The 16035-nt window shown below is 45.0% G+C and overlaps 1 protein-coding gene across 1 annotated transcript in view; it reads left to right on the top strand.

Annotated features, from left to right (window-relative positions):
• The window catches only part of DAPK2 (death associated protein kinase 2), a 162794-nt gene that overhangs the window by 123415 nt on the left and 23344 nt on the right, over positions 1–16035 (top strand). Inside the window, exon 10 of the mRNA XM_077469643.1 lies at positions 551–640. Coding sequence (XP_077325769.1) covers positions 551–640 — 90 coding nt within the window. The remainder of the gene's footprint in view (positions 1–550; positions 641–16035) is intronic.

Raw genomic sequence — 16035 nt, 5'->3', positions numbered from 1 at the left:
ACTCGGAAGGGAGGAGGAGGAGCCAGGAATGCCATTAGGGGATCCCAGAAGAGGAGGATCAGGGCCTCTCTGAGTAAAATCATTGCACAGAGCAGGTAAATAAGACATGTTTACTATTTTTCAAAAAATTGTACCTTTACAGTCACTTTAAGCTGGCCATAAACTAGCAGATTTTTGAATTAATGTTAGTATGACTTTCCTGATTGAACACTAAATACACTGTTAAAAAATAAGTTGTTCAAGAATAGTTTACCATTCTGCTCCTTCGAGTTGCTGTCTACTATTTGTATTGCCCCACATCTACAAATCAGATGCAAACGGGTATATTATCTGAAAATATGTTATGTTTCTTGGTTGTAGGCAACATATACAATTTTTATTTGAACACATGTTTAAACTGCATTCAATACAATAATTTTGTGAAAAAACATTCTATTCTTTATAAAGTTCCATGTGTACAATAAAATATATACACACACATGCATAGGCACATATCAACTTAATGTACAGTATAACTGATCAGGTAATATTTTTGCTTTCTCCTTTACAGCCGAAAGATAAGCATCAACTCTTTGTAAGAAAAAAGTCCATTATAAACTTGGAGAACTTAAGGAAGCAATATATTCGGAGGCGCTGGAAGGTAATACGTTGATATAGTGAATCAAATACTGTACATACACGTATAATACCATATATAAAACATCACATATCCCTTTATTAGATGACACAATTTAATTGGATGTACCCCAATGGCTTTTTAGTGACATGAAAAGGGCAACGATATGCTTCAAGCCCTAGTAACCAATCACAGATCAGCATGTAACAGTTTAATGTATAATGTAGATTGACAAAACTGTGATTGCTTTATGCAACACCCACCTAGTTAGGTTGCTATAGTTGGTGCAGGCTCAACTACTTTGCCCTGCAAATTCCCGTAATTTCTTGAGTATAGTGAGTGGGAGAGGCAGAACCTCACCTGCATATTCATGCAGCCTCAGCCAATCACTGGCAGGAAGAATGCCCAGTAGAGGGCAGAGAGGTACATAAATAGGCTAGGGCCTAAAACAGCAGGTCCTTTTTCCTCTGGGAAACAAGACAAGCTGAGGGCTCAGGCCCTCTGTGCTGCTAGCTACAGAGAAAAATAAATCATTTTTTCTGTATCTGGAGGCATCCAGTACAGAGGCTAGTTGGTACTACAAGAAGCATTATAGTGCCCAGAGCACAGTGAGTACTAGGTTTAAAGTGTTACTAACCCAGGACTCTGCGTTCACTATATCTGGTCTTCCACAGTACACACAACATGGAAATGCAACTATTTTAGTAAATATAGACAGCTAAATACCTTTACTCATCAGCAGTATATAGCAGTCTTGCGATTTCTATCAGCTCCTGGTGAAGCCTGTAGGAGGAGTTTTCATACTGCACTGAGCTGTTCTGTCAGGATGCAGGGCTCTTAACCCTCTGTCTGTACATGTCTGGACAGGGCCGATTGGGTCTGTGCTGATCACATGCACTCTCCCAAGAAAAAAAAACCCTCTAGCAATGCCCCCCAAACTGAGCATGCGCAGCCTGACTCTAAAGGCTCTGTCTTATGTGGACTTGTCTAGGGGGACTGTGCAAGGAGGGGAGGATCTGTGCATACAAGATCAAGCAGCCTTTTTACACAATGCAGAGGATTAACCCCTTAGGTTCCACAGTGAGTATAACAAGCATGCTTTACTGCATATACATGCTTATTTTACTGTTGTGGGTTTAGTAACACTTTAAGGATCTTAAAGAATTTCCTTACCACCTTTGGGAAAGCTCATTACAGTTCTGACTCAGGTTATACCTCTGCATTGTAGTTCTCTTATTCTGAATTCAAGAGGGTGGTTGCACCCTGAAGAGACAGAACAGTTGCAGGTGTCCTCCTTTGTGTTTCTACTAGTTTTGGAGGATTCCTAGGCTTACCCGCACCCTACCCAAGTTAAACCAGCAAATAAACTGCAAAAGACACGCACTGCCTGATTTCTGACTTGAGTGATTGTGAACTACTGTGTGCCTGGCTGCCATATGCCTCACGGGGAATGGAATCTGGGATATTACAGCCAGCCCAGTCTGGGGCCTGTACTACATTAGTATGGTTACTGCATAATCCTTCCATAAGATCACAACTCTCCTTATCTCTGCTTGGTGGTTTTACTTAGTTGTCTATTCTTTACACGTCTAAAACCTAAGCAGTGTATATCTTATTTCACCCTTTTATGAACAGAGGTCATTGAAACTTAGATGTCCTGACAAAATTTAGCAGAGTCAGAATGCGTAAGGTTCATGGCACACAAATGCTCCATTAGCACGGGCACGCGGGAAACTTCATATAAGGTTCTGACGAACTGGTACTTTACTTCGGCCAGATTGCATGCATGGTACCCAGATGCAACAGATGTATGTTGGAGATGTGGCACTGACAAAGGCTCCATGCTGCACATCTGGTGGGAGTGCCCTCTCCTGTGTGGCTTCTGGGATGAGGTCTGTGCATAGATACAGGCCATAACAGAGACTCAGTTAGAGCTTACACCAGAATGCTGTTTACTACATATCTCCAATTACTCATTGAGTAGGTGCAAAAAAATTGGTTGTGCGCCACATGCTAAACACAGCAAAAACAATCATTCCAAGGTACTGGAAATCTACATATAGCGGCGGCTCCTGAAGAGCACGCGCTATGCGTTTTTCAAAGTTAAAGTTATGCCTGAACTGAGTTTGGTTTGGGTACAATTGTCTAAATTAGACTTTGGCATCAGTCTGACTGGACTGTGAGATGTTCAGCCTGGCCACAGGGGGGCACTGTCTCTTTTGGCAGGCATGGAACTATGGTCTGGTTAGGTGCTTAAGTTACTCTCTCTCGGAGCCCACCCAGTGGGAGTGGTGCTCTCGCTGTGCTTTCTGGGAGAGGGTATTTAAGATGCAGACGTCACGTGGTTCTGGGTTTACGATCCAGAAGGATGTATTGACTTCATGGTCCTGGTCCTCCTGACCAGCCCCCAGGAAAGCTATGGCCTGGGGTGAGGATCCACCCGATTTTGATGTCTCGGAGCTGGCTAGCCCGAGGCAAGGAAACTAAAGGAGGATTCTGAGGTGGTTGGGTGCCGTCTTCGGTTTGGGAGAGACTGAGTAACTTCAAGCATTCCAGGGGAGGACTTTTCAGAAGAAGACCACGTATGGGTTGGTTTCTTAGTAAGAGCCTGGAAGGGCTGAAGTACCCAAGAGAATCCGGTCTCGTGGATATCGCCAACCCCGCTGAAAGATTCAGGTATCCTACGAGTGTTCTTCAAGTTAGTTTTCCTACGTGTTCTACAATAACATCTGTGGCAGAGACATTATCTTGTATGTTCTACAACAACATCTGTGGCAGAGACTTGTTCCTGAGTAAGCACCTTGTTGGCTGCTAGGCCTTGTGAGAGAAGGACTGTCCAACTTGAGTGAACATCCAGTTGTGAATTGCTATTCTCTGGATGCAGTCAAAGTAAACAAGTTCTTCAACAATTTGACTTTGACATTAAGAGTACCTGAACTTCCTTTCCAACCCTCTGATACCAATTTAAGAGACTGTTCATTGTCTACGTTTTGCAAATAAAATCCATTCAAGTGGATCTGTTGTCAGTCTCTCGAGTTGCCACGGGACACCCCTAGACGTGAAACGAGGAGAACAGAAGGTAACGGTAAGCCCAAATCTAACCAGCAGCTCCTTCGGGGGTATTGCTACATACACATTCACCTAAAATAACGGAATGGCTCTCTGAGGTTGATTCATTTTACAGGATGGAAGAGACAGTGGCTATGGCCTTAGAAAAAAATGATAAATTCCACAAGATGCAGATTGGCTAAGTACCTTAGATAAGAGCTTTATCTTGATATTCCCATTTCAAACCCACTCTCAGGTTCTAACGGAGAACATGCCTAATATAGTTTAGATTCCAGGGAAACCATTTTTCTGTAATGGCAGCCAAATAGACCAAAACTCCTCCCCCCCCCCCCCCCCCTTCTCATTTCCTCCCCTCTCTCGTCCTTTCGTTTTTTTCTCCTGTTATTTTATTTTAGTTAATTTAAATTTTATTATTTCTCACTACTAGATTTTATTTTTACAGTTCTAATCTTTTAAGACACATTTATAAAATACACCCCGTGATATTGCCAAATAATTCCACACAAAATGTAAGGGGTTACTGGTGTTATTTGACCCAGTTTTACTGGTTTCTTTAAAGGTTGTAACAGTTAAAGTGGTCATAAGGGCTGTACACATAAACAGAAAAGTTTTATCATATGAACCTGATTTAAACACAGATCAAACTGATTGAAATGTATGATGCCCTGTAAGCCTGTATTGATTACGTCACTTACTTTGTTATGACAATCCATTCGCTTAATAAAAACTTTTATTGGAAAAACAAAAAGATTGCGTAAGGTTAACTATATGGTTACTCTGTAACTAGATTGTTTACCTAACTCAGTTTTAAGGACATATAAGATTTTTATTTGATACATGGTTTTAATCATAGGTTTGCTCAGCGTAGGATGTGCACCCCAAAGCTCAAACACGAGACAGGATTGTGCAGCAAACAGCACCATTCACGATAAGCTTGTCACTAGAATAAAAGCAGGAGCTTCTTTTTGAGTGACAAACATGCATGGGGAAGTCCATTCAAGTGAATGAGCTTCCATATGGGACACACAGAATCGAGTGAGAATAGCATTGTCAAAATCGCGTAGAGGGAACACTGCTCATGCTTTTTAATATATATCGCTAAAATGTTAAAAAAGATAATTTGGTAATTTTACAATTAATAATTTTATTCACAATTTCAAATCAGATTTTCTTGTAATTCATTTTTACTCACTATACTTTGGTGTCACTGTGCCTCTCATTGGACATCCAGAACTGCTGCTGTATAGCCATATATATGACTATTATGCAGTTATTTCAGGATTGGAAAAGTGACACTAAACTCACATTTTTCTTCCATCAATCTTTCTAAAATATCAAGTGTACCAAATACTGTTGTTTTCAGGCTTATTTTTTGTTTGAGTATGCTCCCAGTCATCCGCTGATGCACCTCGCCGCTACCAATGTAGCACGAGCAGTGCCATTATTTCTGGTCAAATGCGGGTCCATTCACTAAGAGTTAAATAACGGCTAATAAAATGCGGTAGAATACCACATACTGTAACAATTGTGCAAGTGTTCAGTTCATTAAACATTTTGCGTTAAATACTGAATGTGTTATTTGTACGATTTAACGGTATTTACTGCATTATTTAATGCGGTAATTTACCACATTGAGCTGGTTGCTAAGGTGCAGCCAGGGAAGCCTTCTGCTGCATCCTTAAAAGCGGATGACTCGTCAACTGTCAGCCACTTCCCCGCTGACAGCTGAATGTATAAAAAAAATTATGAAAGCCCCACCCCCAAAATAAAAAAAAAATGGTTTGGGGTCCCCCCAAAATCTATACCAGACTCTTGTCTGAGCATGCAGCCTGGCAGGTCAGGAAAAGGGAGGTGAGCAAGCGCCCCCCTGAACCATTCCAGCCCACATGCCCTCAACATGGGGGGGTGGGTGCTCTCCCCCCCACCCCAAAGCACCTTGTCCCCATGTTGATGGGGACAAGGGCCTCATCCCCACAACTGTGGCCGAGGTTGTGGGGGTCTGCGGGGAAGGGGCTTATTGAAATCTTGAAGCCCCTTTAAGAAGGGGGCCCCCACATACCAGCCTCCACCCCCCCATGTGAATACGTATCCGGTACATAGTACCCCTACCCATTCACCAACAATGTGTAAAAAAAGTAATAAAACCACAGATACAGTTTTTGACAATTCCTGTATTAAAAAATAAAAAAACAGTGTCCCCCGACGTAAATCCACCACCAATCACGGCACCTGCTGCACCCGAAAAATAATGAAAAAACACAAAACTCTCCCGCCATCGATGGAGGCTGGCTGCCTACTGCAGACTCCGTGTTTGACATGCCTTATATAGTTAAGGGGCGGGGCCACCTGGCTACATCACCTTGTGGTTCTGCTGTTTGTTTGTTTTTCCTTTTTTTAAATTGCCGGCTTTTTTTTACAGTCAGCTGTCAGAGGGGAAGCTACTGGCAGCTGATGAGTGATCCGTTGTTAATGACAAGGCGGTCAGCTTCCCGGCCTGCTCCATAGCAACCAACCAACCAAAACAGCATAGGGGTCCCCTGCATGTAATACCGCCAGCAAAACTCTTGTGGTAAATATCACAGGCTTTTTTACTCTCTGGCCCGTTTGTGAATTTTTTTTTAAGAATTGGACTTAATTTACCATATGTGATAATTTCTGCAAATGAGTAAAATGATACCATTATCGCAGTTAAGTGAATTAACCCTGGTCTATACTTACTACAATTCCCATAGAACTGAATGCATTTGTATATAGATATGTAGTCCATCTCAGGGACAAGCAGGAAAGGATGGCTACACTTGCATACATAAGGGACAACAGAGAAAGAATGTAGCCACCCTAGAACATGAAGTCTGAGAACAGCAGAAAAAGCTTGCATTTGAGAGATGAAAAAAAAGAAGAGAGAAATAAAAGGTACATTCTACAGGGAGGGAAGATGGTATTTGATCCCCTGCTGATTTTGTACGTTTGCCCACTGACTAAGAAATCATCAATGACCCAGCTGCAGGTTTATTTTAACAGTGAGAGACAGAGTAACAACAAAATGATCCCGAAAAACACATTTCAAAATGCGGGGGGGAGTGTAAATGATTTTTCGCAGGAAATGGCTGGTGTTAGCACTTCAATCATCACGGCACCATGCTTGATATGGTGTCAGGGTGATTGAAGCACATTATATCTTTTATTACATTGTAGTGATAAATGAAATAGTTCAACTCACCATAATGCAGAATCAGTGGGAGCCCTGAACGTTTCACTTGCCACTGTTGCCTACCACCAGATGCGGAATGTCACTTGCCACACCACCTGCTACGTTGCCTGTCACCAGATACAGAATGTCACTTGCCACGTCACCTGCCACGCTGCCAGCCACAAGATGCGGAATGTCACTTGAACAGCCGCCTGCCACAAGATGTGGATTGTCACTTGCCACGCTGCCTGCCACCAGATGTGGATTGTCATTTGCCACGCCACCTGCCACAAGATGTGGATTGTCACTTGCCGCGTCGCCTGCCACCAGATGTGGATTGTCACTTGCCATGCCACCTGCCACAAGATGTGAATTGTCACTTGCCATGCCACCTGCCACGTCGCCTGCCACCAGATGTGGATTGTCAGTTGCCACGCTACCTGCCATGTTGACTGTCACCATATGTGAAATGTCACTTGCCACGCTGCCTGCCACCAGTGCATTGGTGGCAGCAATGGTCCATTTAGCACAGTGGCAGGCCTCTGTGCAGTGGTGGGTTCTGAATGAAGGCAGGAGAGCGGTGATGCGGGGCAGACAGTGAGAGATGATGTCATTTCTCTGCCTCCCGCCGCACCTCCGACACTGAGGCTGACAGGACCACGACTGTGAGGGCGGAAGATCGGTGATGTGGGAGGGGGAGAGATGAAGTCATCTCTGCTTGCCCGCTCGTTTCTTCCATCCACCCATCCATCGCTCTCTTATGCTGGCCACCTGGCTCTGTCATGTCGCTCCCCACCCACCCAGTTGTCTCATGCCAGCTGTCCGCACAGTGGCCCAGTTGCAGAAAGGCCACGGCCCGGGGATAGACGACCCCTGGGCTGCAAACAATGGCCAACCAGCTTGGTAAGAAGTGACAACAGTTGGTGCAATTATTTGGAAATGCAAGAAACACAAAATAACTGTCAATCTTCCTCGTTCTGGGGTTCCATGCAAGATCTCACCTCGTGAAGTTTCAATGATAATGAGAACGGCGAGGAATCTTCCCAGAACTACACAGGAGAATCTTGTTAATGATCTCAAGGCAGCTGGGACCATAGTCACCAGGAAAACAATTATCACACTACACTGTGAAGGACTGAAATCCTGTAGCACCCGCAAGGTCCCCTTGCTCAAGAAAGCACATGTACAGGCCCATCTAAAATTGCTAATGAACATCTGAATGATTCAGAGGAGAACTGGGTGAAAGTGTTGTGGTCATATGAGACCAAAATAAAGCTCTTTGACCTCAACTCACCGTGTTTGGAGGAAGAATGCTGCCTATGACCCCAAAAACACCATCCCCACTGTCAAACATGCAGTTGGAAACATTATGCTTGGGGGGTGTTTTTCTGCTAAGGGGACAGGACAACATCACCGCATCAAAGGGACGATGGATGGGGCCATGTACTGTCAAATCTTGGGTGAGAACCTCCTTCCCTCAGCCAGGGCATTAAAAATGGGTTGTGGATGGGTATTCTAGCATGACAATGACCCAAAACACATGGCCAAGGCTACAAAGGAGTGGCTCAAGAAGCACATTAGGGTCCTGGAGTGACCTGGCCAGTCTTCAGACCTTAATCCCATAGAAAATATGTGGAGGGAGCTGAAGGTTCAAGTTATCAAACGTCAGCCTCAAAACCTAAAAGACTTGGAGAGAATCTGCAAAGAGGAGTGGGACAAAACCGCTCCTGAGATGTATGCAAACCTGGTGGCTAGCTACAAGAAACGTCTGATCTCTGTGATTACCAACAAGGGTTTTTGCCACCAAGTACTAAGTCATGTTTTGTAAAGGGGTCAAATACTTATTTCACTCATTAAAATGCAAATCAATTTATAACTTTTCTTGAAATGCGTCATTTTTCTGGATTTTTTGTTGTCATTCTATCTCTCACTGTTAAAATAAACCTACCATTACAATTATAGACTGATCATTTCTTTGTCAGTGGGCAAACATACAAAATCAGCAGAGGATCAAATACTTTTTTTCCCTCATATTTATATTTAGACACAGGGGCATTGGTAGGTCTACAAAAGATCTGGGGCTAGAGCTCATAGCAGCGAAGTAAAGAAAGTCATATACTTGGGCAGGCATACACATGTATATAATATGCGATTGTGGATATGGTACAGGACAGAGGCTGGAGACATGGTACAGGACGGAGGCTGGGGACATGGTACAGGACAGAGGCTGGGGACTTGGTACAGGACAGAGGCTGTGGACATGGCACAGGACAGAGGCTGTGGACATGGTACAGGACAGAGGCTTTGGACATGGTATAGGACAGAGGCTTAGGACATGGTACAGGACAGAGGCTGTGGACATGGTACAAGACAGAGGCTGGGGACATGGTACAGGACAGAGGCTGGGGCCATGGTACAGGACAGAGGCTGGGGACATGGTACATTACAGAGGGTGTGAACATGGTACAGGACAGAGGCTGGGGACATGGTACAGGACATAGGCTGTGGACATGGTACAGGACAGAGGCTGGAGACATGGTACAGGACAGAGGCTGCGAACATGGTACAGGACAGAGGCTGCGGACATGGTACAGGACAGAGGCTGGGGAAATGGTACAGGACAGAGGCTGGGGAAATGGTACAGGACAGAGACTGTGGACATGGTACAGGACAGAGGCTGGGGATAGGGTACAGGACAGAAGCTGTGGATATGGTGCAGGACAGAGGCTGGGGACATGGTACAGGACAGAGGCTGGGGACATGGTACAGGACAGAGGCTGGGGAAATGGTACAAGACAGAGGCTGTGGACATGGTACAGGACAGAGGCTGGGGACATGGTACAGGACAGAGGCTGTGGATATGGTGCAGGACAGAGGCTGGGAACATGGTACAGGACAGAGGCTGCGGTCATGGTACAGGACAGAGGCTGGGGACATGGTACAGGACAGAGGCTGTGGACATGGTACAGGACAGAGGCTGGGGACATGGTACAGGACAGAAGCTGAAGACATGGTACAGGACAGAGGCTGTGGGTCTGGTACAGGACAGAGGCTGGGGAAATGGTACAGGACAGAGGCTGTGGACATGGTACAGGACAGAGGCTGTGGACATGGTACAGGACAGACAGGGCTGCTGATAAGGCAGTACAGCCAGCCCTCCTGTACTGGGCCCAGGCCCCATCAGTTCAAAGGGGGTCCTGTGCACCTGTTGAGCAGGAGGTCTGGCTGTACTGTCTTAATGCAGACACTGATCCACTTCTGCCTCCCACTGCAGTGTTGCCAGCTTCTCCTCTTCTTTCCCCTTCTGGCTGCACTGCAGGGGGATTGGTTCCAACACATGCGCCCCTTCCATCTGCTGTCCGGTTCCTCTGTGTGCCGCTTTCCCCCCGCAGCTTCCCTCATCTCCTCTCCCGCCAGCACTGCTATGGGCACACAGGGGGATGTTTCAAGAGGGAGAACGAGGGAAGGGGCCGGTAAATATACCAGTCATTTACTGGCCCCTTCCTTTCCTGAATGAACACAGTGAGCTATTGTTACCAATAACTTTATTCATCAGTGAAGCATAGTAAATTGTGTTTATTATGCTTCAGCTTGTGAATGAGTCGCAGAGCACTTCTTGTTTGAGGCTACAGAGAAAGGGACTGATAAATCTATCCTCAGTCACTTTCGGATGAGGGAAGGGGGCCTGTCAGGTAAGCTGTATGGGGCCCCGTGATTTCTAACAGCAGCCCTGAGGACAGAGGCTGTGGACATGGTACAGGACAGACGATGAGTATATGGTATAGGACAGAGAATGAGGATATGGTACAGGATAGAGGCTCTGGACATTGTACAGGACAGAGGCTGGGGAATGGTATAGGACAGAGGCTGAGGACATGGTACAGGACAGAGGCTGAGGACATGGTACAGGACAGAGGCTGTGGGCATGGTACAGGACAGAGGCTCGGGAAATGGTATAGGACAGAGGCTGTGGACAAGGTACAGGATAGAGGCTGTGGATATGGTACAGGACAGAAGCGGTGGATATGGTACAGGACAGAGGCTGGGGACATGGTACAGGACAGAGGCTGGGGACATGGTACAGGACAGAGGCTGGGGACATGGTACAGGACAGAGGCTGTGGATATGGTGCAGGACAGAGGCTGGGGACATGGTCCAGGACAGAGGCTGGGGACATGGTACAGGACAGAAGCTGAACACATGGTACAGGACAGAGGCTGTGGGCGTGGTACAAGACAGAGACTGGGGAAATGGTACAGGACAGAGGCTGTGGACATGGTACAGGACAGAGGCTGGGGAAATGGTACAGGACAGAGGCTGTGGACATGGTACAGGACAGAGGCTGTGGACATGGTACAGGACAGAGGCTGTGGACATGGTACAGGACAGGGGATGAGTATATGGTACAGGACAGAGAATGAGGATATGGTACAGGATAGAGGCTGTGGACATGGTACAGGACAGAGGCTGGGGAATGGTATAGGACAGAGGCTGAGGACATGGTACAGGACAGAGGCTGAGGACATGGTACAGGACAGAGGCTGTGGGCATGGTACAGGACAGAGGCTCGGGAAATGGTATAGGACAGAGGCTGTGGATATGGTACAGGACAGAAGCGGTGGATATGGTACAGAACAGAGGCTGTGGATATGGTACAGGACAGAGGCTGGGGACATGGTACAGGACAGAGGCTGGGGACATGGTACAGGACAGAATCTGTGGACATGGTACAGGACAGAGCCTGGGGAAATGGTATAGGACAGAGGCTGTGGACATGATACAGATGTCAGAGGCTGTGGAGGGGTCTTACCAGGCCGTGATGAGAGGCACGTGCCACCTCCGAGATCTCAAAGAGTGCCATCGCTGCACTATATTTAAAAATGGCGCCACACGGCGCCATTACGTCACTGTCCATGCGCCTACCAGTCCAAAACTGACTGAACGTGAAAAGGGCTGCCCGAGCGGCGGCGGCGCATGCGCAGTTGACATGCCGAGGCCTGCAGCCAATATTTTTTACAAGCACCGCTGCCCTCAAAGCGGCCCCAGGACAGGCAGCCTTGCCAGGCTACCAGAAAATTTCCCTGTATCCTGGTAGGCCAGTCCGGCACTGGGCGGGAGTAAGGCACCGCTGCACCCGGTAACAGGGCCGTAGATAATTTTTTGTTTTGGAGGGGGTCAGCAGCAGGTACTAAGTAAAAGTCTTTTTAAATGAAACAAATGGAGCCACATTCATAAAGACTGGAAAAGCAAAAACTATGGGGGAGATTTACTAAAAAGGAAGCATGCAAAATATGGTGCAGCTCTGCACAGAAACCAATCAGCTTCCAGGTTTTTTGTCAAAGCTTAATTGAACAAGCTGAAGTTAGGAGCTGATTGGCTACCATTGCACAGCTACACCATAGTCCTTCAGTTTTAGTAAATATCCCCCACTGTGTTGCTCAAAGTAAGCAATCACATCCTTAATTCTATTTTCTCAGATACTCTTGAAAATTGAACCTGATTTCAGTTTTGCCTTCTTCCAGTTTTTATGAACGTTGCCAATGATGTGGTCATTATCCAGTCTAAGGCCTGGTACACACTGTCAGCCTGTTTTCATTCAGCCCAGTGGGCTGAACGAAAAAACCTGACAGATCACTGTACTAAAACATGCAGTTAGTACAGCAATCTCCCCCGCTGTGCTATTGTGTTCTGACAGGGAACAGCCCCTCCCAGCAGAACACAGCGGTCAGTGCTCTCAGCCATTGTACTGCCTATCACAAGGTGCTGCACTGTAATAGCCAATCTTACTGGGCAGGTGCAAAGGGCACCATCTTGTGGAAGGCAGCAAACTCACAGATTTTTGTTACCCAACATACCAGGCAAGAGAAGTGGTACTGTGCATACATACAAAACATACCTCTCAGCTTTTTTTTGTGTAATGGCAGCCAAATAGACCAAAACTCCTCCCCCCCCCCCTTCTCATTTCCTCCCCTCTCTCGTCCTTTCGTTTTTTTCTCCTGTTATTTTATTTTAGTTAATTAAAATTTTATTATTTCTCACTACTAGATTTTATTTTTACAGTTCTAATCTTTTAAGACACATTTATAAAATACACCCCGTGATATTGCCAAATAATTCCACACAAAATGTAAGGGGTTACTGGTGTTATTTGACCCAGTTTTACTGGTTTCTTTAAAGGTTGTAACAGTTAAAGTGGTCATAAGGGCTGTACACATAAACAGAAAAGTTTTATCATATGAACCTGATTTAAACACAGATCAAACTGATTGAAATGTATGATGCCCTGTAAGCCTGTATTGATTACGTCACTTACTTTGTTATGACAATCCATTCGCTTAATAAAAACTTTTATTGGAAAAACAAAAAGATTGCGTAAGGTTAACTATATGGTTACTCTGTAACTAGATTGTTTACCTAACTCAGTTTTAAGGACATATAAGATTTTTATTTGATACATGGTTTTAATCATAGGTTTGCTCAGCGTAGGATGTGCACCCCAAAGCTCAAACACGAGACAGGATTGTGCAGCAAACAGCACCATTCACGATAAGCTTGTCACTAGAATAAAAGCAGGAGCTTCTTTTTGAGTGACAAACATGCATGGGGAAGTCCATTCAAGTGAATGAGCTTCCATATGGGACACACAGAATCGAGTGAGAATAGCATTGTCAAAATCGCGTAGATGGAACACTGCTCATGCTTTTTAATATATATCGCTAAAATGTTAAAAAAGATAATTTGGTAATTTTACAATTAATAATTTTATTCACAATTTCAAATCAGATTTTCTTGTAATTCATTTTTACTCACTATACTTTGGTGTCACTGTGCCTCTCATTGGACATCCAGAACTGCTGCTGTATAGCCATATATATGACTATTATGCAGTTATTTCAGGATTGGAAAAGTGACACTAAACTCACATTTTTCTTCCATCAATCTTTCTAAAATATCAAGTGTACCAAATACTGTTGTTTTCAGGCTTATTTTTTGTTTGAGTATGCTCCCAGTCATCCGCTGATGCACCTCGCCGCTACCAATGTAGCACGAGCAGTGCCATTATTTCTGGTCAAATGCGGGTCCATTCACTAAGAGTTAAATAACGGCTAATAAAATGCGGTAGAATACCACATGCTGTAACAATTGTGCAAGTGTTCAGTTCATTAAACATTTTGCGTTAAATACTTTGGTGTCACTGTGCCTCTCATTGGACATCCAGAACTGCTGCTGTATAGCCATATATATGACTATTATGCAGTTATTTCAGGATTGGAAAAGTGACACTAAACTCACATTTTTCTTCCATCAATCTTTCTAAAATATCAAGTGTACCAAATACTGTTGTTTTCAGGCTTATTTTTTGTTTGAGTATGCTCCCAGTCATCCGCTGATGCACCTCGCCGCTACCAATGTAGCACGAGCAGTGCCATTATTTCTGGTCAAATGCGGGTCCATTCACTAAGAGTTAAATAACGGCTAATAAAATGCGGTAGAATACCACATGCTGTAACAATTGTGCAAGTGTTCAGTTCATTAAACATTTTGCGTTAAATACTGAATGTGTTATTTGTACGATTTAACGGTATTTACTGCATTATTTAATGCGGTAATTTACCACATTGAGCTGGTTGCTAAGGTGCAGCCAGGGAAGCCTTCTGCTGCATCCTTAAAAGCGGATGACTCGTCAACTGTCAGCCACTTCCCCGCTGACAGCTGAATGTATAAAAAAAATTATGAAAGCCCCACCCCCAAAATAAAAAAAAAAATGGTTTGGGGTCCCCCCAAAATCTATACCAGACTCTTGTCTGAGCATGCAGCCTGGCAGGTCAGGAAAAGGGAGGTGAGCAAGCGCCCCCCTGAACCATTCCAGCCCACATGCCCTCAACATGGGGGGGTGGGTGCTCTCCCCCCCACCCCAAAGCACCTTGTCCCCATGTTGATGGGGACAAGGGCCTCATCCCCACAACTGTGGCCGAGGTTGTGGGGGTCTGCGGGGAAGGGGCTTATTGAAATCTTGAAGCCCCTTTAAGAAGGGGGCCCCCACATACCAGCCTCCACCCCCCCATGTGAATACGTATCCGGTACATAGTACCCCTACCCATTCACCAACAATGTGTAAAAAAAGTAATAAAACCACAGATACAGTTTTTGACAATTCCTGTATTAAAAAATAAAAAAACAGTGTCCCCCGACGTAAATCCACCACCAATCACGGCACCTGCTGCACCCGAAAAATAATGAAAAAACACAAAACTCTCCCGCCATCGATGGAGGCTGGCTGCCTACTGCAGACTCCGTGTTTGACATGCCTTATATAGTTAAGGGGCGGGGCCACCTGGCTACATCACCTTGTGGTTCTGCTGTTTGTTTGTTTTTCCTTTTTTTAAATTGCCGGCTTTTTTTTACAGTCAGCTGTCAGAGGGGAAGCTACTGGCAGCTGATGAGTGATCCGTTGTTAATGACAAGGCGGTCAGCTTCCCGGCCTGCTCCATAGCAACCAACCAACCAAAACAGCATAGGGGTCCCCTGCATGTAATACCGCCAGCAAAACTCTTGTGGTAAATATCACAGGCTTTTTTACTCTCTGGCCCGTTTGTGAATTTTTTTTTAAGAATTGGACTTAATTTACCATATGTGATAATTTCTGCAAATGAGTAAAATGATACCATTATCGCAGTTAAGTGAATTAACCCTGGTCTATACTTACTACAATTCCCATAGAACTGAATGCATTTGTATATAGATATGTAGTCCATCTCAGGGGCAAGCAGGAAAGGATGGCTACACTTGCATACATAAGGGACAACAGAGAAAGAATGTAGCCACCCTAGAACATGAAGTCTGAGAACAGCAGAAAAAGCTTGCATTTGAGAGATGAAAAAAAAGAAGAGAGAAATAAAAGGTACATTCTACAGGGAGGGAAGATGGTATTTGATCCCCTGCTGATTTTGTACGTTTGCCCACTGACTAAGAAATCATCAATGACCCAGCTGCAGGTTTATTTTAACAGTGAGAGACAGAGTAACAACAAAATGATCCCGAAAAACACATTTCAAAATGCGGGGGGGAGTGTAAATGATTTTTCGCGGGAAATGGCTGGTGTTAGCACTTCAATCATCACGGCACCATGCTTGATATGGTGTCAGGGTGATTGAAGCGC

Source organism: Lithobates pipiens, unplaced genomic scaffold (assembly GCF_037356315.1).
Source record: "Lithobates pipiens isolate NorthernLeopardFrog02 unplaced genomic scaffold, aLitPip1_a1.2 Scaffold_8, whole genome shotgun sequence".
NCBI classification, from domain to species: domain Eukaryota; kingdom Metazoa; phylum Chordata; class Amphibia; order Anura; family Ranidae; genus Lithobates; species Lithobates pipiens.
Note: the sequence above shows the minus strand (reverse complement) of the source record. Positions and strands in the feature narration are given on the sequence as shown.